Source organism: Lithobates pipiens, unplaced genomic scaffold, assembly GCF_037356315.1.
Source record: "Lithobates pipiens isolate NorthernLeopardFrog02 unplaced genomic scaffold, aLitPip1_a1.2 Scaffold_10, whole genome shotgun sequence".
Taxonomy (NCBI): Eukaryota; Metazoa; Chordata; class Amphibia; order Anura; family Ranidae; genus Lithobates; species Lithobates pipiens.
In genome coordinates this window covers 62421723-62445652 of record NW_027507686.1, presented here as the reverse complement: position 1 = coordinate 62445652, position 23930 = coordinate 62421723, and the positions used below count along the sequence as shown (strand labels likewise).

Here is a 23930-nt window from a genome sequence, read left to right as displayed (position 1 = left end):
CAGATGTATACGCAAGCCCAATAATAATTGCTTCAGATTTCCAACAATGACAGACTCCGTATCTCCCGTACGTTCGATGGAAATCAACCCAGAAAAAAGGTATAGGAAACCATAGTGTAATACTATCAAAACCCAATTTATTGTAAAAAAGAGGATTGCACTTACAAAACACCCCCGATAATCTAAGTTGGCCGCCAAACAAACTACTCTCCCATCCTCCTCGACGGCGTGGTGACATCAGCACGTACCTCCCACATTTTTTACACTTGTTACATAGAATCTGGAGAATTATTTGTTAAGATCGCGAGGGGAGGAAGAATCGCAATCTGATTCTTTAACGATTAATCGTGCAGCTCTAGCGCATCTTATAGATGCTGTTGGCAAGAGTCCATTTTGTACACTTTGTGGTGGAGCACTTATGTGAGGAGTATCTGAGGCACCTTTAAGACCAGGGGCACGTGATTGGAGCTTTCTTCAGCAAAATTTAGGAACATTTTTTGAACTGTGCAATATTTATTAATAATTCTTATAAATAAAGTTTTTGTTCACCTTTGGACTCTCAATTATAGTTGAATAGTTTTTTAACTTTTGTGCAATTATCACATATGTGCTAGCGCCTTGCTTTTCATTGGTTCGCTTGTAATGGAGTGTGTGACTCCCTACACTTCCTCCCATGTGCTGGTGCTTGGCATCTCTGCCATCCCAAACTGTCACATGGGCAAGCAGGGAGAAAGTCCTTAGCTCTAACTTCAATTTTGGAGCTTACATTTGGGGCAATATCTTTTTTTGCTGACAGCAGCTAAATGGAGAAACGAAGGGGAAGGCACAGATGTGTCTGGTATTGAAATTAACTTTGTGCGCTCAGATGGTGCTTTTTTTTGCTTAAAAAATTCATATTCAGATCTCAAAATTTGGTAAAACTCTTTATTATATTTCCTAATACTTAGAAAATGGGAATCTTCCATTTGCCTGCTCTGTATTAACAGAATACAGTCCGCATAATTACTCTGTCCCTGTAGTAAATTGTCATTTGGAATAAAAGGAACAAAAGAATCTCATTTTGGCAGCTATCGGCAAGCAGACTGTGCCGAGCAGAGTTCAGCTGGGTGTTTGTTTTACAGAGATGATTAGTGAGGAGAAAGGTTTGTTTTATCCAGATAATGAGCACAGCAATTTTTACTTCTTAATTATAAATTGGAAACAGTATGCCATCTTTTTTCTCTCACTTATTGAGATAACTCTTTCTTTGCCCGAACAGCTAAAAATACATAATTGTATTACTCTTTAGGGTTCATGCACACAAAGATTTATAGGCTTTTTATATGCCTAGCATAAATGTCCTATTACTGTTCTGCTCCTGGAGGGCCACAGTAAATGGCTGTGCATAGCTACCTAGTTGGTAAGGTTGAATAAAGACAACAGTCCATAGGTGTGTTTGTGTAGAAAAATCATTTCCCATATCCCTGTATATTGTTTTTGCTAAGATGCCCATCCAAGTTTTTTTTTTTTAAACTATCCATACTTTGTACTGGCACCACCGATTGTGGAAGAGAGTTCCAAAGCCTTACCGCCCCGACAGTGAAAAACCCTCTACGCAGCTTAAGGTTAAACCACTTTTCTTCCAGTCTCGTGTGGCACCGTTACAATCCCTGGGACTAAAAAGTTTCATACTTAAGCTGGGATCACTGTTGAGATATTTGTAAATTGCAATCATATCTCCTCTCAAGCGTCTCCTCTTCCCGGGGAGAATAAATTTAGTGTCTGTAATCATTCCTCATAATTGAGTTCCTTCAGTCCCCATATTAATTTAGTTGCCCTTCTCTGGACTCTCTCCAGCACATCCTTTCTGAGGATTGGTGACCAGAACTGGACAGAATACTCCAGATGCAGCTGAACCAGAGTTTTATAAGGTGGTAGAATAATCGTTTTATGTCTGGAATAAATTTCCTTTTTAATGCATGCTAATATTCTGCTGGCTTCGGTAGCCGCAGCTTGACACTGCATGCTATTGCTCAGTCTGTCTTCAACTAGGGCCCCAAAATCCTTCTCCATCCTGGAAGTCCTAGGGGTTCTCCCCCTAATGAGTAACTTGCGTTTATATCCCCCCCCCCCCCAGTGCATTACTTTACATTTTTCAATGTTAAACTTAATTTGCCATGCAGTAGCCCACTCCATTCATTTATTCAGGTCCTCTTGTAAAGTTTCTATATCCTGCTGTGTTGTTGTTGCCCTGCAAATTTGTGTGTCGTCAGCAAACACTGAGATTGAGCTATTTATCCCACCCTCTTTATCATTTATAAATAAATTAAACAGAATTGATCCCAGGACAGAGCCTTGGGGTACCCCACTAACCACTCTAGACCATTCTGAGTACACGTTATTTATCATCACCCTTTGGACATGACCCCGTAGCCAGCTTTCTATCCAAGAACAAACCTTATGGTCCATATCTACAGACCTCAGCTTGTAGGTTAAGTGTTTGTGGGGGACTGTATCAGATGCTCTTGCAAAATCCAGATACACCACTTTCACTGGCCTTCCATTATGTGAATGGCAGCTCACTTGCTCGTAGAATGTTAATAGGTTGGTTTGGCAAGAGCGACCTTTCGTAAACCCATGCTGATTACGGCTAATGATACTGTTTGCATCAGCAAATTCTTGAATATGGTCCCTTATCCCTTCAAATCCTTTACAAACTACCGACATTAGGCTGACAGGCCTATAGTTTCCAAAAATAGATCTTTGCCCTTTTTCGAATATTGGCACCATGTTACCCAGTTACTCCCAGGTACTAAAGGTATTATTGGGGAATAAGGGTGTTCCCAGGTACTAAAGGTATTATTGGGGAATAAGGGTGTTCCGAGGTACCAAAGTTACTCCCAGATACTAAAGTCCCTCCCAGATTCTAAAGGTACTCCCAGTACTAAAGGTACTCACAGGCACTAAAGTCACTCCCAGCACCAAAGGTACTCTCAGGTACTAAAAGGTACTCCCAGTATCAAAGTTACTCCCAGCACTAAGGGTACACCTAGCGTGTCTCACTGTCCCGAGTATTTGACAGCTCTCATTGGTAAGCAAACAAAAAGAAAAAACAATATAGCACATATAATTGCGCCACTAATCATATTCTAATCGAATGTTATTAAAAATGACCTTTCAGAATGTGTACTGACCACTCCCCAGAAACATAATTTCCTGCTTGTGTGATTGGCTCACCAATTTTCCCCCTGCAACAAAAATGTCATTTTTTGAGAGATACATTTAATTGGACCATGTTTACAGGGATGCAGGCCCAGCAGATTTCCCCATTAGTGCCCTGCAGCTACACACCTGACAGTTAATTATGAAACCACTCCCATTAGACCCACTTGGTACAGAGGCACAGAAAAACACACATGGATTACTTCAGAATAACAAAAGGTAGGAATCTGCAACACAGGTTGTTATAGTCCTTGCAATGTACATAGATGACCCAGAGGGGAATGTTTTTGTCTCAACAAAAGTGGAGTTACACTTTAAAAATCAAGTGGAAGTGCATTGCATGAAATTCATTATATTTGCAGAAACTTACTACATGAAAAGATCATTTTTATTTACCCTTGAATAACCCCTGGTTAACTATAATGAATGGCTTCCTTTATCTACTTTCGTAAAAAAAAATTTACAACATTAAATTACATTTAGTAGGCAAAGTTTATATCTTTTGGGTTTCTTGAATGTGCTATATAATAAAAATGCCTTTAATTAATTTTTAAATTACTTCACCATGCTTTGTACCAAACACAACATGTTAACCTGGACGAACACAGACTACATTTTCTAAGGAGTAAGTAAAGTTATCCACTTCCCCACCCGCATATTGTCATATGACATCCGCAGATGGGATCTCCCATCCTGGGCGGGCATCATATGACATCCTCGGCTTCCTGGCAGAATAGGGGGCCCACGTCACTAAGGAGCCGATGCTCGGCGCCCTCGATGTCCGCCAGGCACTCGCGATCGCTTGTTACAGAGCAGGACTGATCGCTCGCTACAGAGCAGGACCGTGGATCTGTAAATACAGATCCACGTCCTGTCAGGGGAGAGGAGACCAATTGTGTGTTCATACTAAGTATGAACACCGATCGGTCTCCTCCCCTAGTCAGTCCTCTCCCCCTACAGTTAGAATCACTCCCTAGGTAACACATTTAACCCCTTGATCGCCCCCTAGTGTTAACTCCTTCCCTGCCAGTGGCATACAGTAATCAGTGCATATTTATAGCACTGATCGCTGTATAACTGTCAGTGGTGACCAAAATAGTGTCAAAAGTGTCCAAAAATGTCCGCCAATCCCGATATTGAATCAAATGTCACAGTCCCGATAAAAATCGCAGATCGCCGCCATTAATAGTAAAAAAAAATAATAATAATAAAAATGCCATAAATCTATCCCCTATTTTGTAGGAGCTATAACTTTTGCGCACACTGATCAATATACGCTTATTGCGATTTTTTTTTACCAAAAATATGTAGAAGAATACTTATCGGCCTAAACTGAGGAAAAAAAATGTTTTTGTTTTCTTTTAAATTGAGGATATTTATTATAGCAAAAAGTAAAAAATAAAAATATTGTGTTTTTTTCAAACTTGTCGCACTTCTTTTGTTTATAGCACAAAAAGTAGAAACCGCAGAGGTGATCAAATACCACCAAAAGAAAGCTCTATTTGGGTACGCAATTGTCATTCAAAATGTTACAGCAATGAAAACTGAAAATTGGCCTGGGCAAGAAGGGGGTGAAAATGCCCTGTATTAAAGTAGTTAAAGTAAATCAAAATGATCACAATTAAATAAATCTTCTTTTATAATTTATTTATGTAACTGGAATATTTTAGGCCAATCAGTTGTTTATGAAAGTGTCTTTCTACAAACAGTAGCAAAGATGTTTTATAGTGAAAATGTTATGTAATGTGTGCAGATGTCTGTATTTCACAATCATGATCAGAGAATGCATTTCCTAACGGCTGTAAAATTATTTTGACGGTCATCTCTAATTTTAAATGGTCAGTGGTAAATTTATTTTAAACTATAATGCAGTGATTGCTGTTTGAGTTGTGTCAAATCGTATGACAGGTACAATGTTTATGAATACAGCATTTCGCCCAGAAGAGGGCACTTGCTTAACTACTTCAGGGCACTTTCCCCCCTTCCTGCCCAGGCCAATTTTCAGCTTTCAGCGCTGTCACATTTTAAATGACAATTTCGCAGTCATGCAACGTTGTACCCAAACAATTTTTTTATCATTTTGTTCCCACAAATAGAGCTTTCTTTTGGTGGTATTTGATCACCGCTTGTTTTTTTATATTTTTCTAAACAAATAAAAAAAGACCGAAAATTTGGAAAAAAATAAGTTTTTATTTATTTCTGTTTTCTCCTTCACTGATGGGCACTTATGAGGCTGCACTCTTGGGCACTGATGGGCACTGATGAAGAGGCACTAATATGCATCACTAATGGACACTGATATGCAGCACTCTTGGGCACTCATAGGTGGCACTGATGGGCACTGAAAGGCCACACTGATGGGTACTTATAGGTGGCACTGATAGGCGGCACTGATAGGCAGCACTGATGAGGAGGCACTGGCAGACATTACTGATTGGCATCTCTTATGGGCACTGATTTGCACCTCTGGTGGTCATGGGTGGGCATCCTTGGTGGTCATGGGTGGGTATCCCTGGTGGACATGGGTGGGCATCCCTGGTGGACACAGGTGGGCATCCCTGGTGGACACGGGTGGGCATTCCTGTTGGCTCATAATGATAATCAATGCGTTGATTATCAGCGCAGACCCCCCTGTCAGGATAGCAGCTGATTGACAGTCCTCTACGCGCGCCTTGTCAGCGCGAATAGAGGAAAAGGCGATAAACTGCACTTCCTATTTACGATGTTACTAGCTGTGATTGGACACAGCTAATCACATGGTAAAGAGCCTACGTCATAGGCTCTTTACCAAGATCAGAGATGCGGTGTGTCAGACTGAGACACCACACCACCGAACGCTGCGATGCCTGCCTGAGCGGCTTAACCTGCTGGACGTCATATGACATCCAGTCAGGATAATGAAACCACTTTGTGGCCCTCATATTGCTATGTAGCGGGTGGGAAGTGATTAAGAGCATCACACCCAGGCTGGAAAAGATGAGTCTGGTGATAGACCCCACAGGGGACAAGAAATCATTGGTACATATTTTTACTTTGTCTTTGTTTCAAAACTGAAAAGCACTCAACAGTATGTGTTGGTGAACCCAGATCTAAAGGCTGGTGTTCTTTTTTCCTAATATGTGTATGTGTAACCCAAGGAGTCATGGTGCAAATCTTATCACTGCTTAGATATTAGAAGGTAGGATTTTTGCGCTCCCCCCCCCCCCCCAAAAAAAAAAAGCAACCGTGCCTCCCTCAAAGATATTGATTCAGAGATGCTGAAATGTTCTGTACTGTTTTTCATTTTGCTGAAATGTCAATTATCCATCAATTTTTTGTTTAGTTTAGCACACCCATAGAAAGATTACTTTTAGTATAGATGGATCTAATAAAATTCACCAGAGAACTCCAGACTAAGCAGAAAGAAATGTGCTCCCTCATTAGCCATCACCTTCCAGTTTGTGCCTGCAGGAGAATGATTGATGTCTTATTTGTCATTTTACAATAGTGTGTACTGTGTCCTTTAGTTACTCTCATTTACAGAGTTCATCGTAGCACATTTGAAAACTCACCTTAGAACATTACCTGCTATTTCTTCAAATCAAAAGTTGTCCTCACATTTCAGATCTGAAACTTCCAGCGGATAGATGCTAATGATGAACTCTTATTAAAACATTTTCTGAAAGTAAAGCATCAACCAAGAGAGAAAAAAAAGACTTAAAACGGACCATGTTGCATTCCAAGCTTTACTTACATTCTTCTTTAATGGCTACCGGTATTAAAGTTAAAGAGCATGCACCAGTGGTTTATTGCAGAAACGTCTTATTATCCTGAGGCCCCCAAGTCCAGGGTGCTATGTTATATAAATACCAATTTCATGAACTGTTTCAGTTCAGGCAGGCCTTTCCTCTTACTGTTGGTCAGCAAGGTAGCCCATTGGTTCCATTAAGAAACCAGTTGTGAGGGACATAGGCCTAGACTTAACTTGAGCTGTGAAGTGAGTATAGGCCTAAGCAAATGGCTCCTAGCACACTATTACAATTTAAATTTCTAAAAGTATATAACTTAGTTTCCATGTAGTACATTAATCTTTAAAAAATAAAAGGCTTCCATATGTATATTACTGTTTTATCACGGTTATGTGATAGTTTACGCAATTTTTTATTTATTCGAGATGTGCATGTTTAACATTTAATTAACCTCCCTGGCGGTAATGCCGAGTCTGGCTCGGGGTGGAATTTCAGTACCACGAGCGGTAACCCCCGAGCCAGACTCGGGATCGCATCGCAGGATACAGGGAGACTTACTTACCTTGTCCCCTGGATCCAGCGATGTCCTCCACGCTGTGTGTGCGAGCCGTCCTCCACTCGATTCACACGGTGCCCGAGTGCCGCCGAGCTCCGTTCCCTGCGACGTTACGACGCACGGGAGCGGAGATCGGCGCCAAATTCAAAAAAGTAAAAACACACAATACACATACAGTACTGTAATATTACTGATTCTGTGTACTGTACTGTATAAAAAAAATACACATCCCTTTGTCCCTAGTGGTCTGTCCAGTGCCCTGCATGCACTTGTATATTATAAATACTGTTTTTTTCTGCCTGGAATTTGGTGATTGTCCATAGCAACCAAAAAGTGTCCCTTTATGTCAAAACAGCGATAATAAATTAGAATCACTTGCAGAATAGAGCGATAGCGATTTGTGGGGAGATCCGTCATCAAACACTAAATCTAATGACAGCGACAATTCTACAAATGAGCAATTTTCAGTGTTTTTGGATTTGATTATATTATTGAATAATTTTTATTATTTGTTATCATTATTTATAGTTATTTATTATATTATATACTTTATCATAACCGGGATGTCTACTAGACTCTGGTTTGAACAGATTTAAGAGAGTTATTCCTAGGAATTGCAGGCCTACAATATAAAACGCCAAATTTCCATGCAAAATAATTGTACCGCTTTCAGCACCTAAAATCAGAAATAATCTTATCGCCAGGGAGATTAAGCAATGACAGATAGAAATAACAAATGTACTAATAATATTAGGACATGTAACAAGAATTCTTAGCTATAGATGCCTTTTTCGTCCAGGAGTCCCCCGTTTTTGTGGCGTGGCACAGATGATCAAACCAGACGCATGCATAATTCAACTCTGATACAAGACTCACTATTCCAAGTTTTGGCTGTAGTATATACAGAACTAGTGAGTAACATTTGACCAGTCGTAAGCAACATTACCTTCTAAGGAAGATAGCACATTCCTGTGATTTTCTATAATAGTATGAAGTCAGCTAAGGTAACCATTGTTATATATGTCCGTGTATGGCTTCTTAACCAGATTTTAAATGCATTCTTAGATATTATGAGCCATTATTAATTAGGAAATATGAAATTTCCCCATCAATTACCAACCAAATCAGTAAGGCAATCCTTTACAAAGGAGATAAATTCCTTGGAGTGGGAAATCTTCTCAGGAATTGCAGTAGCAAGCAGAAACATACCGTAACTTTAAGGCTGGCTTCACATTTGTGTGAACTGTGTTGCCTAAAGTGCAGGAAGTAGTATTTTTTTATGCGTTGACATATCCACAGATGTAAAGGGGGCTTGGAAATATAAGTGCTAAAGAATGCAACACCTTGATCCACTCTGAATTGTTCTTCCAAGCAGACATTTGCAAAAGTCAGGAGTGTGTTCCATTTAAAAGTGAGTTTTTTTGCTTTAATGTTTGTGACAGGTCCACTTTAGAGAATGATTTGATAGGACATACTATTAAAAAAAGAAATACATTTAAATGTACTGTATGTGATTTTTCACAAGTTCATTTTGTCTAGAGCAGTGATTCTCAACCAGGGTTCCTCCAGAGGTTTCTAGGGGTTCCTTCAGCAATGGGCAATTTGTGCCTCTCAGATAAGTTCCCACTGACACCATTGATCTTTTTAGCTATCTGTAAGGAGGTAATTCTTCCCAATGACCACAAGTGTAAGGACCATTCTTCCCACTGACCATCACACTAATGGATCATGAGTTGTAGATTTTTCATTTTTAGTAGGGGTTCCCCGAGACCAGAGAACTATTTCAAGGGATGTTAAGTGTTGCATTCAGCTTAAATCTGTGCTAAAGGCACATTTATATACTTTGCCAAGGTTTTTACTACTGTGACATGTGTTACAAAAATAAATCTTTGATTCATTGACTAGATAATCTACCATCAATCAAATATGGTATATGTATCGGGTACCGGAAAGTTACTGCTTATTCTAATTGCTGTAGCACTCTTGATTATTTATCACTTTTTCCTTCTCAGGTGTATGAAAAAGGTACCAATGTTGATCAGTTTGTAACAAGATTCCTGCTGAAGGAGACAGCCAATCAGATCCAGTCACTTCTCAGTTCCGTGGAGAGTGCTGTTGATGCCATAGATGAGCAGACAAATCAAATCAGGTCAGTTAAATAAAATCTGTTCCTAAACACTGATCAAATTAACTTTTATATTTACAAACTGCAGATTTACAAGCCAGCGCTCCATCAAATTGGAAACATATAAGCAGTTCCAAAGACACACCTCACATACTTTTCAAAAAACATACATAAAATGATATTAAAGGATACTTTTGACTTGAAATTCAGTAATCAAACCAGTTCAGGTGCAAATTCTTTTTTTTATTATTTAGTGGAAAAGTAATTAGTTTTTTTTGGTGTCTAAGCTCCTGTTACTAATACTTTACACCAAAGAAAATGGGAATGGACATGTGGACCCTTATGTATAAACCTATACAAAACTGTAAACTACAAAGCTTCCTTAAATGCCTTATCCACAGCCGTATGAGCTCCTACCTCACTGACAACAACCTTCTCGTTCTCTTATGGTCCAGCTTCTGCCCACAACATTCCACTAAAACTGCACTACTAAATCTCACCAATGACCTACTAACTGCTAAAACTAAAGGCCAGTACTCCATGCTCATTCGTACTCTTGGATCTTTCTACTGCCTTCCAAACAATTTACCACCCACTCCTCCTCAACAAACTCCACTCCCTTGGCCTCCGTGATTCTGCTCTTTGCTGGTTCTCCTCCTACCTACCTTAGTGCACTTTTAGTGTCACATATAACACCGTCTCCTTAGCTCCTCCTCCTGTTTCTCTTGGGGTACCCCGAGGCTCTGTCCTTGGGCCCCTCCTATTCTCTCTATACCTCTTCTCTTGTTCAGTTGATAACCTCCCATGGTTTCCAATACCACCTTTATGCTTATGACACCCAGATCTATCTCTCCACTCAACTCACCCTCTCAAATACCTTATGTATCACAAACTTACTGAGCAACATATCAGTATGGATGTCAAACTCAATCTTTCTAAAACGTTGCTTGTAATATTTCCTCATCACCGATCCCCTCCCTATGACTTTACCATTGAGATCAAAGGCACAACCACTGGTTCCTCCATACACCAAGGTGCTGGATGTAATTCTAGACTTTGACCTCTCGGATTCCTGCTCTCTAGCTCCCTTGTTACCTCATCCCATGCTTACCTCCAGGATTCTGCAGAGCCTCTCCCATCTTCTGGACCTCCCTGCCCCAGTATGTCCTACCCTGTCCACCTTTAGGCAGTCTGATCAATGCTGCAGCCATCTACAGTGCCTTGCAACAGTATTCACCCCCCTTGACTTTTTTCGTATTTTGTTGCCTCACAACCTGGAATTTACATGGATTGTTTGAGGATTTGCATCATTTAATTTACAGAACATGCCCACAACTTTAATTAGTTTTTTTTTTTATTGTGAAGCAGACAACAAATAGGACAAAATAACAGAAAAAGTCAATATGCATAACTATTCACCCCCCCCCCTAAAGTCAATACTTTGTAGAGCCACCTTTTGCGGCTATCACAGCTCCAAGTCACTTTGGATAAGTCTCTGTGAGCTTGTCACATCTTACCACTGGGATTTTTGACCATTCCTCCTTACCAAACTGCTCCAGCTCCTTCATGTTGGATGGTTTGTGCTTGTGAATGGCAATCTTTAAGTCTGACCACAGATCTTCCATTGGATTAAGATCTGGGCTTTGACTAGGCCATTCCAACACATTTATATGTTTCCCCTTAAACCACTTAAGTGTAGCTTTAGCAGTGTGTTTAGGGTCATTGTCCTGCTGGAAGGTGAACCTCCACTCTAGCCTCAAATCACACACAGAGTGGTACAGGTTTTGCTCAAGAATATCCCTGTATTTAGCACCATCCAGCTTTCCCTCAACTCTGACCAGTTTCCCAGTCCCGATTGCTGAAAAACATGCCCACAGCATGATGCTGCCACCACCATGTTTCACTGTGGGGATGGGGTTCTTTGGGTGATGTGATGTGTTGGGTTTGCGCCAGAAATAGCATTTTCTTTGATGGGCAAAAAGTTCCATTTTAGTCTCATAAGACCAGAGCACCTTCCTCCATAAATTGTGGGAGTTTCCCACATGCCTTTTTGCAAACTCAAAACGTGCCATTTTGTTGTTTGCTTAAAGTATGGCTACTCTGCCATAAACCCCAACTCTATGGAGCATACGGCTTATTGTCTTCCTATGTACAGATACTCCAGTGTCTGCTGTGGAACTCTGCAGCTCCTCCAGGGTTACCTTAGGTCTCTGTGCTGCCTCTCTGATTAATGCCTCCTTGTCCGGTCCGTGAGTTTTGGTGAGCGGCCGTTTCTTGGCAGGTTTGCTGTTGTGCCATGTTCTTTCCATTTGGTTGATAGATTTGATGGTGCTCCTAGGAATTATCAAAGATTTTGATTTTTTTTTATAACCAAACCCTGACTTGTACTTCTCAACAACATTGTCCCTTACTTGTTTGGAGAGTTCCTTGGTCTTCATGGCAGTGTTTGGTTAGTGATGCCTCTTGCTTAGGTGTTGCAGCCTCTGGGGCCTTTCAAAAAGGTGTGTATATGTAATGACAGAACATGTGACACTTAGATTGCACACAGGTGGACATCATTTCACTAATTATGTGACTTCTGAAGGCAATTGGTTGCACCAGAGCTTTTTATGGGCTTTATAACAAAGGGGGTGAATACATACGCACATGCCAATTATCAGTTTTTTATTTCTGAAAAATAGTTTTATGTATATATTTTTCAAATTTTACTTCACCAACTTAGACTATTGTGTTCTGATCCATCACATATAATTCAGATTAAAAAAAGGGGGGAATACTTTTGAAAGGCACTGTAGGTGAATATGTATGTTTGTTTTTTGGTAAACCCACACTTCTCTTTTAAACCTGACAGAGATCTCAGCATTGCTCCAAAATATCCAAAATTAAAAAAAGGGAGTATGTTAAATCAACATTTAGAACTGTCACCATAGCTTTTAAATTGTTTCTGCTCAAATGCTAATACCTTTCAATTTCAATTAATTTATAGGGACAAAATACAGTATTTTAGTTATTTTTCATTATTAATACATAGGCGGGAGGGTTTACAAAGGAAGTTGCTGTTGAAGCAGATTAAATATATGAAGAGTATGATATTGTGAAAACATAAGCTGTTCAGTTGTTCATATTGTTGAAATATTAAATAGATTTAGGCATGGTTGACTAGCTCTATATAAGGACGGAAAGATAAAATGTGTGGTTGTCATCCAAGGTGACTCGTATGTTTTAAAAATTCCCAAATCACATTAAATGTTTGCCCAAAAAAATGCAAGTTAACGTCTCATTGAACATTATTTAGTTGAATTTGTTTCATGACTTGGAAACAATATTTTGCAGAAATGAGCCAAGATTTGTCTGTTATGGTTTTAACTGCTAGCGGATGTAATTGGTTAATTTCTTTGGCAGAGGGTGGGAGTATTGGGGTAAGTGTCTATGAAGGTGACCACCCCATGGGATTTCTTTCCAAATTAGTTTGTGTGACAGAAGAGATTATATAGTCTGCAAGAGAAGAATTTCCACCAAAAAAGACCATGTTCTCCTTGTGACATTAAGGAGAGAGATGTTAGGTTGAATTGTAGTATTCTTACAGTATCATACGCCAATGTGCCACAACTTTACGTGTTCCCCTGTGTGAGTACAGTGCAAAATTCTTGACGTTATAGGCAAGGATTTTTGACACCCTAGGCGAAACCTCATTTTGACCCCCCCATGTACAGGACAGGGTAGTAGGTAGTAAATAGACAGGCTAGGGTAGTATATGGACAGGCTAGGGTAGTATATAGACAGGATAGGGTAGTATACGGACAGGCTAGGGTAGTATACCGACAGGCTAGGGTAGTATACTGACAGGCTAGGGTAGTATATGGGCAGACTAGCTTAGCATACGGACAGGCTAGTGCAGTAAATAGACAGGCAAGGGTAGTCTATAGACATTAAAGCAGTGTTCCGCCCAAAATTAAAAGCCAGCAGCTACACATACTGCAGCTGCTGGCTTTTATCAATAGGACACTTACCTGTCCTGGAGTCCAGCGATGTTGACACCACAGCTGATGTTTCCATCAGCTGTTGGGTGCTACCGCTGCCATTACGGGTAAGTGTACCCGGCAATGTAGCCTTACTTCTTCATGCCGGGAACCCTACTGTGCATGCACGAGGCCCCGCTCCTCTATCCTACTGGCCCGGTGACAGGGAGAGGAGGAGGGATCCCCGCGGTGATGTCACGGTACACGGCCCGGACTCCCAGAAGTGGGAACAGGATACCTGTCAAAGATAGGTATCCTGTCACCCCCCGAAAGGTGCCAATTGTGGCACTGGAGGGGGAGAGGAGACAAATGAGCGGAAGTTCCACTTTTGGGTGGAACTCCACTTTAAAACATACAAATCTGTTGCTCTTAAAATAATAATAGTAGGATAGCTGCTAACACTATATTGCTGGGTACAATGAAAATTAATAAGTAAAAAGGTGTAGCGCTAATATAAATTAAATTTTGTCAATGATAAGCTGTTGAAAAACGATCCAATCAAAAGTCCACCACAAGATGAAGAAATAATGGATAGAACAGCCGCCACCAGCCCCCAATAATACTGACTCTTACCCTCAATAGAAGGGATATAAGCGATGGATAGATTAGGTAATAATGCCAATGATCCTTCTGCACAAATTGGTCCGCTTCAACAAGATTACACTGATCCACTTGCCAGGATTGGATAACAGAGCTCAAAAGATCACCTTCATTCAACTAGGAGATCAATGGACAGACCTCAGCATCAACATTGGTAATCACAGGGATAAAAAGAAGGGAACGCTCATTGCGCAGGCATCCAAATATGCAATTTATTGAGTAAAAAAGGCTAATACACTCACATGATAAAAATTGCAAGTAGGCAAGCAGGCATATGGCAATGACCAGCATTTCCAACCAGTAAGATGGCCACTGCGTCCCAGTCCACGTTCTACATCACATGTCTTTGCTCCACCTAGACTCTGCTGCTCTACCTGTCTGCACGGCTGCACTGATCACTTCCAGGCTCCAGCCAGTCTGCCAGCACTCTTCTTCTGTCTTATTCTCTCAGCACTTACTTGCTGAAGGAGTCGGCAGTGTGCAGGGCAAGCCGAATCACTCTGCCAGGCCAAAAGCATGGACTGAGAGACTTCCACTGCATGTACCTGCACCCAAAAATGAAAAAATGTCCCCCTCGATCTACAGTCTCCAGGCCCTCTGAGTGAACTGTTGGAGCCCCCCTCAGGGAATATGATTACCTGGGAGCCATTGCAGGGATTTGTGGGGAAACAGGATGTGTACACTGGCTGGCTCTGACCATACACATCCTGCATAAATTCTGAAGCTGCCGCTGGGCCCCCCTGTGAAGTAATGGAGCCTGAGATCCCCTACAGGTGTGTATCCAACAAACTGTTCATGGGCAGGAGCGGCTGCGTGCTGCCCTGGTCCTCCTGCTGTGGGGCACAGAAGGCAGCGGTGCCCCCCACTGATGTGCGCTCTAGGCCGGTGCCTACCTTGCCTATAGGTAGCACCAGCCCTGGTTATAGGCATACCTTTGTTCTTACAAAAATGTTCCAACTCTACTTGCTTCATCTTTGATAAGCAGTAATATCCTGCTGTCATTTACCTGCCTCTGCCCAGTCCTAATCCTGGCCAGTTATGTTCTGGGTAAGGTGAGGGCACATAAAACTGTGATCTCCCACCACTGTCTGGGTCGGCCGCAGTAGAGGATGGAATTCATGCGGTGATGTATATATTACTAAATATATAAATCCAAGGTGGTGTGTGAGTCAGCATGCTTTCATGGTGGAATCTCTGCATTGCATGCTTGTGGTATACAGAGACTCAAATGGTAGAATGAGGTAGCATTGAGGTTTTGTTTAAGGGGTAATATTTGTGTTAGGGTTTGGTTTTTAGGTATTAAATGTTAGGGGGAATTTAAGTATTTTATGGTTTAGCGGTCAAGTGTTGAAGCAGAATTCCTATTTACAAAACCAGCCATTGCTGAAATATTCACCTTCACCAATCCAGAGATTGAATTGTAAGTCTGTTAACTTGCTGCACATTTCCACTGGCAAGTTGTACACTTGCAGAGCACTTGAAGCAAAAGTTCTGGTTGACACTTTTCCAATTCGTAGAAAATTTGCGTGGCAAGGCTCTAGCAAGAGCAAAGTTGCAGTGGTGAGTCTACAGTATGAAAATTCAGCCACAGTGACCCCTGTGGTGAGATGACTATTGCACAACATAACTCAACCAGAACTTGCAGCAGACTTGCAGAATGTTTGCAAAGAAAGTTCATCTGGAGTCATGCAATGTGGACTTGCTGCAATTGTGCAACAAACTTGTGAAGCCTGGCAAGTATAGCAATAGCTTTGCAAGTCATTTTCAAACTCGTAGCACAATTGCTTCCTGTCTAGGTACTGTCGACAAGAGAGTTCCTTGGTCAGTTAAAATTCCCTTAGGATTTCTGGAATGGGAAAGAAACATGTGGAACAGCTTTTTTGCTCTAACCTTAAAGTGATTGTAAAGTCTTGTTTTTTTTCCAATAAAAATAAAAAACATGTTATACTTGCCTGCTCTGTTGCAGTGGATTTGCACAGAGCAGCCCGGATCCTCCTCTTGTCTGGTCCCTCTTCTGTGATCCTGGCCCCTCCCACCTGTTGAGTGCCCCCAGAGCAAGCAGCTTGCTATGGGGGCACAGCTCCCTGTGTCCATTCAGACATGGATCTCTGATACTGCCCCCCTCCTCTCTCTCCTGATTGGCTAGCTGACATTGATTGACAGCAGTGGCAGACATTGCCACCAGTGCTGTGTCCCAACCAATCGAGGGTGGCTTAAGCACTCATGGATGGGGGGGGCTTTAGGTAAGTATTAGGGGGGTTAGGGGGGCTACTGCACACAGGAGGCTTTTTATCTTAATGCACAGAATGCATTCATATAAAAAAAAACCTTCTGCCTTTACATCCCCTTTAAATGATATGTTTCTGAGGGAAAATGCTTCTGGATACAGAATGACAATGTCAAAAACTATCAATATTGGCTGGTGCCCCATGGCAATCTTTTGGTAATGGCCCATTCCAATCCATAGCAGACCTCTCAAAAAGTACCCCAATTATAGGCAAGGGTACCAGTGGATTTCAAAAAAGCAGTTGCGGTGCAATAATTTGAACCTCAGGGCAATTTTTTCAATAACGCTCCACTGCTTTGTAAATAGCTTTTGTAAAATGAATAATATGTGCTGGCGTCCTCTTGTGGACTTCAGCAGTGGCCAGGCATCCACAGAAATCCTTTCTAAAGGGACATTAATTATAGGCAATGGTACCAGCAGACTTTAAAATTGTGGTTTCCTTAATTGACACTCATGGCAGGACAATACTCAACTGCTTTGTAAATAAATATAAATAAATTTAAAAAAACATTGCTTAATCCTCACTTTTTTTTTATTTTTACCCCTAAATGGCCACCCAACATTTGGGATTAGTCCAGATCCAGCTCTATTCTTGTGTGACACTAGGTTACCACCAGCTGCTCCAAAACATGAGCCTGTTCCTCATTTACGCACTATAGTAAGTCATGGTATACTGCAAAATGATGTCACTGGTAACATTAAAGAGTCACAGTAGTCAATACAGGTTTAGTAAGTCTCCAACATTTCGGTGAGACAGCTTTCCATTCTCATGGAAAATATACCAATACTGTATATAATATCAGCTAAGCAAGCAGTATAGCTGTAATTGTTGGATATATGCAAGCTAGTTAAACATAACTGGCAGACAGCTAAAGACATAAAAATTGATTTGATTTGGCTTTTTTGACATTTTCAACACTTGTAATAAAGACAGACATTTACATTATTTGTCAGGAAGAATTTAGTGTATCATCTATAAGGTTAAATGACAGACATTTTAGAGAACATTATTCATTGTAAAATAGAATGCACTTTATCCTGAATTATACGTTGCATAATTCCTCTTGGAATCTAAGGAGTGTTAGCCGAAATATTTTAATAGTAATTGTGATTTATTCTAAGCCACAATAATAAATAATGCATTAAGTGATGCTAGAGGCTTTAAATTATCATTATGTATTTTGAGAAAACTGAAGACGATGTAACTAGGTGTTTATGTGAGACAACGACCTCAACCTGCCTGCTTAGTTATGTGGATAGAAAACATCACCAAGTATTAGAACGCCGGAAGCCTTTAAGCACACAGAAATGCCTTTTGCAGCAGCCCAAGGTGACTCCCTGCAGCCTGGTTCAGTTTCTCAGCATGCACAAAGATACTGTCTATTCTAAATCAAACTCATAATTGTATTCTGAGGGGCTTCCACATTATTACATGATCATCTTATTGTTCTGCCTGGTCCCGACGGCACCCATTAAGTCGGTTTCCATGTTGCAGATTGCAGACAAGAATTATAAGCCTCAGGGTGGGCTAAACCTGGCTGTAGAAAAGGACCACTTAAACGCTGCAACAGGGGAGCCAAAACAGAGACCTCTAACATTTGATAGTGATGAAATAAAAAAGAAAGTTCTATAAAACACTAGGTCCTTCTTATGTTCTCTACAGAGACTGACAATTCTTGCTGACTGTAGTCGTTTAGAAAGAAATAAATAAAGAAAACTGTCAATATTGCAACAGATGAACACAAAAGCGCTTGCAAGCCCAAAGACAGAAAAAAAATAGGAGCTAGTGCTCACCCTGCAGTGTAAGATGAAGCTAAATGTTCAGTATTGCCACATGATTTTACTTGTGCAAAAGAAGCACAGAATGGAACTCCAGGACCATAAAATCATCTGGCATTCCTGGCAACAGACATCTCAAAATTTTATAGGGGATAGATGTATCTGCAGTCCCACCAAGGTATGGAAGTAGGCCTCGTCTTTCTGGCCCACAATTGCCATCTGGATTTCTATGTTTGAAGGGCCCGTTCCTCAAGGACTAAATGTGATGCAGTACTGACAGTAACATAATGTGTTAAAATTGAAAATAATTTAAAAAATTCACCACACATTTAAAGTGATAATACTCAAAACCCAGTGTATAATACTATCAATGCTGCTACAGTACTTTGCATTCGAAAATATACCCACAAAAGTGAAAAATCGTCAGTAAAAGATCAATAATATTCTATACTGTGGAATATTATTGGTCTTTTACTGATGTCACTTTTGTGAGTACTGACAGTAAGCCCTTGTACACACGGTCGGACATTCCGATGGACAATGTCTGATTGGACCGTGTCGTCAGATAATCCGACAGTGTGTGGGCTCCATCGGACTGTTTTCGTCGGAGTATCTGACGGACCAAGTTTTCCAGCTGGGCTATAAAATTTTCCGACAACATGATCCGATCGGACTTTGTCCGATCATGTGTAGAGAATTCCGATCGGACAAAGTGCCACGCATGCTCAGATCAAATTCCTAGACCAATGCTATTGGCTGCTAGCCTGAACGTAGTCCCGTCCTAATGAAATAACGCCATCACGTTAAGTACGATCGGATTTTCTGACATCTTTGTCCGACTGTGTGTATGCAACAGTTTCGGACAAAATCCGTCGGACAAAATCCGACGGATTTGGTTGTCGGAATGTCCGACCGTGTCTACAAGGGCTAAGACTGGGGTCTCTTAAGATACCTGTACCAAAAGGATCCAGGCAAAAAAAAGAAAGTAAATCCCAGAGGAACTTCAAGTTCAAGTAGTCTACCAGAAAAGCAACAAGATATTGGTCCATAAGGGCTGAAATAAAATAATAGAGATTGCATACAAAAGCAGGAACAAGACAGGTTTGTGAACAAATCATAAATTAGCAGATTTATGGACTGTTGAACTGGATTCCCAATGAATTTTGCTCTAGTTACATTCCGTCCTGGCCTCCTGATCTCCATGTCAGTGTTGATATCAGAAGTGAATATACACAAATGTCAGGATTGGCAGAAACACTTAGCACTGAAAGATCACCTGGATAAAGTTGTTCCAGGAGAAAGAGAAGCAACAGGTAACCCTAAAACTGGATTTAAACATCACAGAGATCTCTCTGAACCACTAGACTGTACAGTGATTCAAGTCTAACTGAATTACCCAGCAATTAGAGGTCTTACTCACCACCAGCATAAAACTGTTCCAAAAAAAGGTTTTAGAGTTCAGAGGTCCAGAAAAAGGATTACAGGATCCCAGGCAGAGTCACAACAGCCCACAGCCCTCTCACAGCTGTGTGCTGTTCCATACAACTCCTCATGGGCATCTGCTGGCTGCTCTTGACCTTTTCAGCCCTCTTTTTTGGGTGGGCTACCCCTACAGAACCAAGATATCCAATCCAGGAACCATCCCTGACGTCCTGTACAGTATGAATATGTAAAAAATTGGTGGCCTCTGTAAGCTGTAAATCGCTGTAGTAGCCCTTGAGTTTTTTGCAAAGCATTCTCTGATTGGACAAGGTGGAAAACATGATGTCACCATCCCTCCATTCCAGCTCATCAAATCAGAGAATACTTTGTATTCTTTATGCCGCGTACACACGGGCGGACTGTATGGCGTACTTAGTCCGTCGAAACACATTTCAGCGGACAGTCCGCTCGTGTGTGGGCTTCAGCGGACTTTTTCAGCGTGCAGTCTGGCGTACTAAGTATTTAGGATTTTTCGAAATTCTGTCTGTCGTTCTTTGGTTTCAGCGGACAATCCGCTCGTCAGTAGGCTAGTTCGACGGACTAAGAATGGCGCATGCCCAGAAAGGATTTACACGGCGGAAGGGTGCTTTGCTGTGTATTGGACTTCCTATTTCTAGTCCCGTCGTACGTGCTGTACACGTCATCGCGCAAGCTTTCGACGGACTGTTTGGGTATCCGTGTGTGGTCAAGTCTGTTCAGTCGAAAGTATGACGGACTGTCCGTCGGATTGTATGACGGACTAAGTACGCCATACAGTCCGCTCGTGTGTACGCGGCATTAGGAAAAATGCAAGGCATTACCTAAATGGCAGCTGTGCGGAGCAAGCAACCCCCCCCCCCATAGTTACTATGCAGAAGAACAACTGCTTGGCACAACACCCAGAAGATTGCAGCCATCACTGTAGTAGCTTGGGCCACTACAATGATTTGAGTGGCAGAGTTCAGTTAAACAGTTGTTAGTGTACAAATGCAGCAGCCATCCTAAAGAAAACTATTAGTCAAACATTCAGTAATGCAGAAATGCAGAGACCACTTAGGGCAACCATTTTGATGGTATACGATTATCTCTCAAAAGGAAGAGGTGCTGGACAGGACAGAGGAGTGAAGACGCGTGGTAAGGGGGTGCAGGAGTGTTCAAGGACTGAGCTGCCTATCTACAAGGTACCCCACCTCTGGAGATTGCTCCCTCAGTGCTTTTGAAATTCCGCTGCTGGAGACAATAATTGGGTGTGTGCAGGAACCTGTTGTGAGGGGCTGTCATCCATGGACACTTCCAGGAAGTCAAGCTGCTGTTCTTAACTTTGATTTGGAAACTGTGAAACTATTCCCAATTTGGGTGTGAGACATTCGGTTAACACCTTGGCTAGACTGCATGATAGAGCCCCCCTCTGCGGATGGCTAAAGTCATACTGAACTGAGTCTGTGTGAACGCATAGAGATGGTGTGAGTGAGTGCAGTACTGTAAGAGCTTAAACTTCAGCATGCTGACTTTATTCCATATTGAATGTTTAGCCGCTATAATTAGCCTTTTTTCCCCTCTCAGTAGTAAGCATAGGCTACCATACAATTGCATTGTGCTAGAAAAGTGTTCAGTTATTATTCCCTCCATGCAAAATACAGCAGGCAAAATAAGTATTGAACATGTCACCATTTTTCTATGTAAATATATTTCTAAAGATGCTATTAACATGACATTTTCACCACATGTCAGTAACAACCCATGCAATCCATACATACAAAGAAACCAAAACAAAAAAGATCATAAATTACGTTATATGTATTAAAATGGAATGGCACGGGAAAAAGTGTTGAACACATGAAGAAAGGGGGTGCCAAAAGGCATGTAAAGCCAAGACACCAGCTGAAATCTATCAGTAATTAGAAAGCAATCATGCCCCTTGTCAGTGAAAATTAATTGATGGCCTATAAAAAGGCGTCACACAAAAAACATCTCAGATTGGGTAAAAGCAAAGAGCTCTCTCAAGACCTTTGCAACCTTATTGTTGCAAAACATACTGATGTCATTGGTTACAGAAGGATTTCTAAACTTCTGAATGTACCGGTGAGCACTGTTGGGGTCATAATCCAGTAGTGGAAAGAACATAATTTCACCATAAACCGATCACGACCAGGTGCTCCTTGTAAGATTTCTGACAGAAAAGTGAAAATTATCAGAAGAGTTGTCCAAGAGCCAAGGACCACTTTTGGAGAGCTTCAGAAAGACCTGGAATTAGCAGGTACAATCGTCTCAATGAAAACAATAAGTAATGCACTCAACCACCATGGCCTGTATGCACGCTCACAATGCAAGACACCATTGCTGAAGAAAAAGCATGTTGGAACTAACTCGTTTAAAGTTTTCTGCACAACATTTAGACAAGCCTGTGAAATACTGGGAGAATATAGTCCGATCAGATGAGTCCAAAATTGAATTGAATGGCACTGCACCTCACCCCAAAAACACAAGGTCACCAGTGAAGTTTGGAGCTGGGAACATCATGGTGTGGGGCTGTTTTTTGGCATACAGTACTGGCAAACTTCATATCATTAAATGAAGGATGTATGGGAAAATGTACCAAGACATTCTTGAAAAAAATCTGCTGCGATCTACCAGGATGATGAAGATGAAATGGGGGTGGACATTTCAGCAAGACAATGATCCTAAACACAAAGCCAATGAAACTCTCAATTGGTTTCAAAGGAAGAAAATAAAGCTGCTAGAATGGCCAAGCAAATCACCTGACTTGAATCTAATATAAAATCTATGGAAAGAACTAAAGAGTTCATAGAAGAGGCCTACGGAACCTTCAAGATTTGAAGACTGTGTGGAAGAATGGGCAAAAATCACACCTGAGCAATGCATGCGACTAGTTTCTCCATACAGGAGGAGTCTTGAAGCTGTCATTACCAATAAAGAATTTTGTACCAAGTATTAATACATTTCAGTTAGCGTGTTTAATACTTTTTCCATGTCATTCAATTTTATTACACATAACTTATTTTCCGAAAGTATTTGTTTTGGTGTCTTTGTATGTATGGATTGCATGGGTTATTGTCGACATGTGGTGACAATTTAATGTCAGTAGCACCTTTAGAAATATATTTACCTAGAAAAATGGTGAGATGTTCAATACTTATTTTACCTGCTGTATATTGCTTTGTTGCTTTTGTGCTCTTTAAGTAAAGATTGTCTTTTCCCCATCCTTTCATGGTCATGTGCCACCACTTTGTAGATGACCACATTCTAGTTAGGACTAAGCCCTTATACACACGGTCGGACATTCCGACAACAAAATCCGTCGGATTTTGTCCGAAACTGGTGTTGCATACACACGGTCGGACAAAGTTGTCGGAAAATCCGATCGTTTGTAACGTAATGATGTTATTTAGTTACGACGGGACTATGTTCAGGCTAGTAGCCAATAGCTTTCTAGGAATTTGATCTAAGCATGCGTGGCACTTTGTCCGATCGGAATTCTCTACAAACGATCGGACAAAGTCAGATCGGATCATGTTGTCGGAAAAATTTTATATCCAGCTCTCAAACTTTGTTGGTCGGACATTCTGACGGAAAAAGTCAGATGAAGCCCACACACGGTCGGATTATCTGACAACACAGTCCGATCGGACATTTTCCATCGGAATGTCCGACAGTGTGTACAAGGGCTAAAACCAATCTGAATGATAAGTTCATGAGATTTATCACTAAATTACAGCAATATAAAATAATGTTGTTTTTACTTTTATTAGAGCCCTCAGTTGGTATTGAGAATATATTTCATTATGCCAGTAGCTCGGTGCTCCCATGGAGGATGGCATTTTCATTTTAGATGGAACTTTTACTGTAATTTGGTGGAATTGACACAGGCCAACGTTTTATAGAATTGTTTAAAGTTGAATAGAGTTAAAGTTGAAAGTTAATACATAGAATACATACAGTTGTGCTCATAAGTTTACATACCTTGGCAGAATTTATGATTTCTTGGCCATTTTTCAGAGAATATGAATGATAACACAAAAACTTTTCTTTCACTCGTGGTCAATGTTTGGCTGAAGCCATTTATTATCAATCAACTGTGTTTACTCTTTTTAAATCATAAAGACAACAGAAACTACCCAAATGACCCTGATCAAAAGTTTATATACCCAAGTTC

At 40.9% G+C, this 23930-nt stretch overlaps 1 protein-coding gene across 3 annotated transcripts in view; it reads left to right on the top strand.

Moving 5' to 3' along the window:
* NECAB2 (N-terminal EF-hand calcium binding protein 2) overlaps positions 1-23930 on the top strand; it is a 381291-nt gene that overhangs the window by 288314 nt on the left and 69047 nt on the right. For all 3 annotated transcript variants that reach the window (XR_013262872.1, XM_077455750.1, XM_077455751.1), the window contains exon 6: positions 9498-9634. Coding sequence is in view for 2 of the 3 variants with exons in the window: in XM_077455750.1 (XP_077311876.1) it covers positions 9498-9634 (137 nt within the window). In the remaining variant the exon portion in view is untranslated. The remainder of the gene's footprint in view (positions 1-9497; positions 9635-23930) is intronic.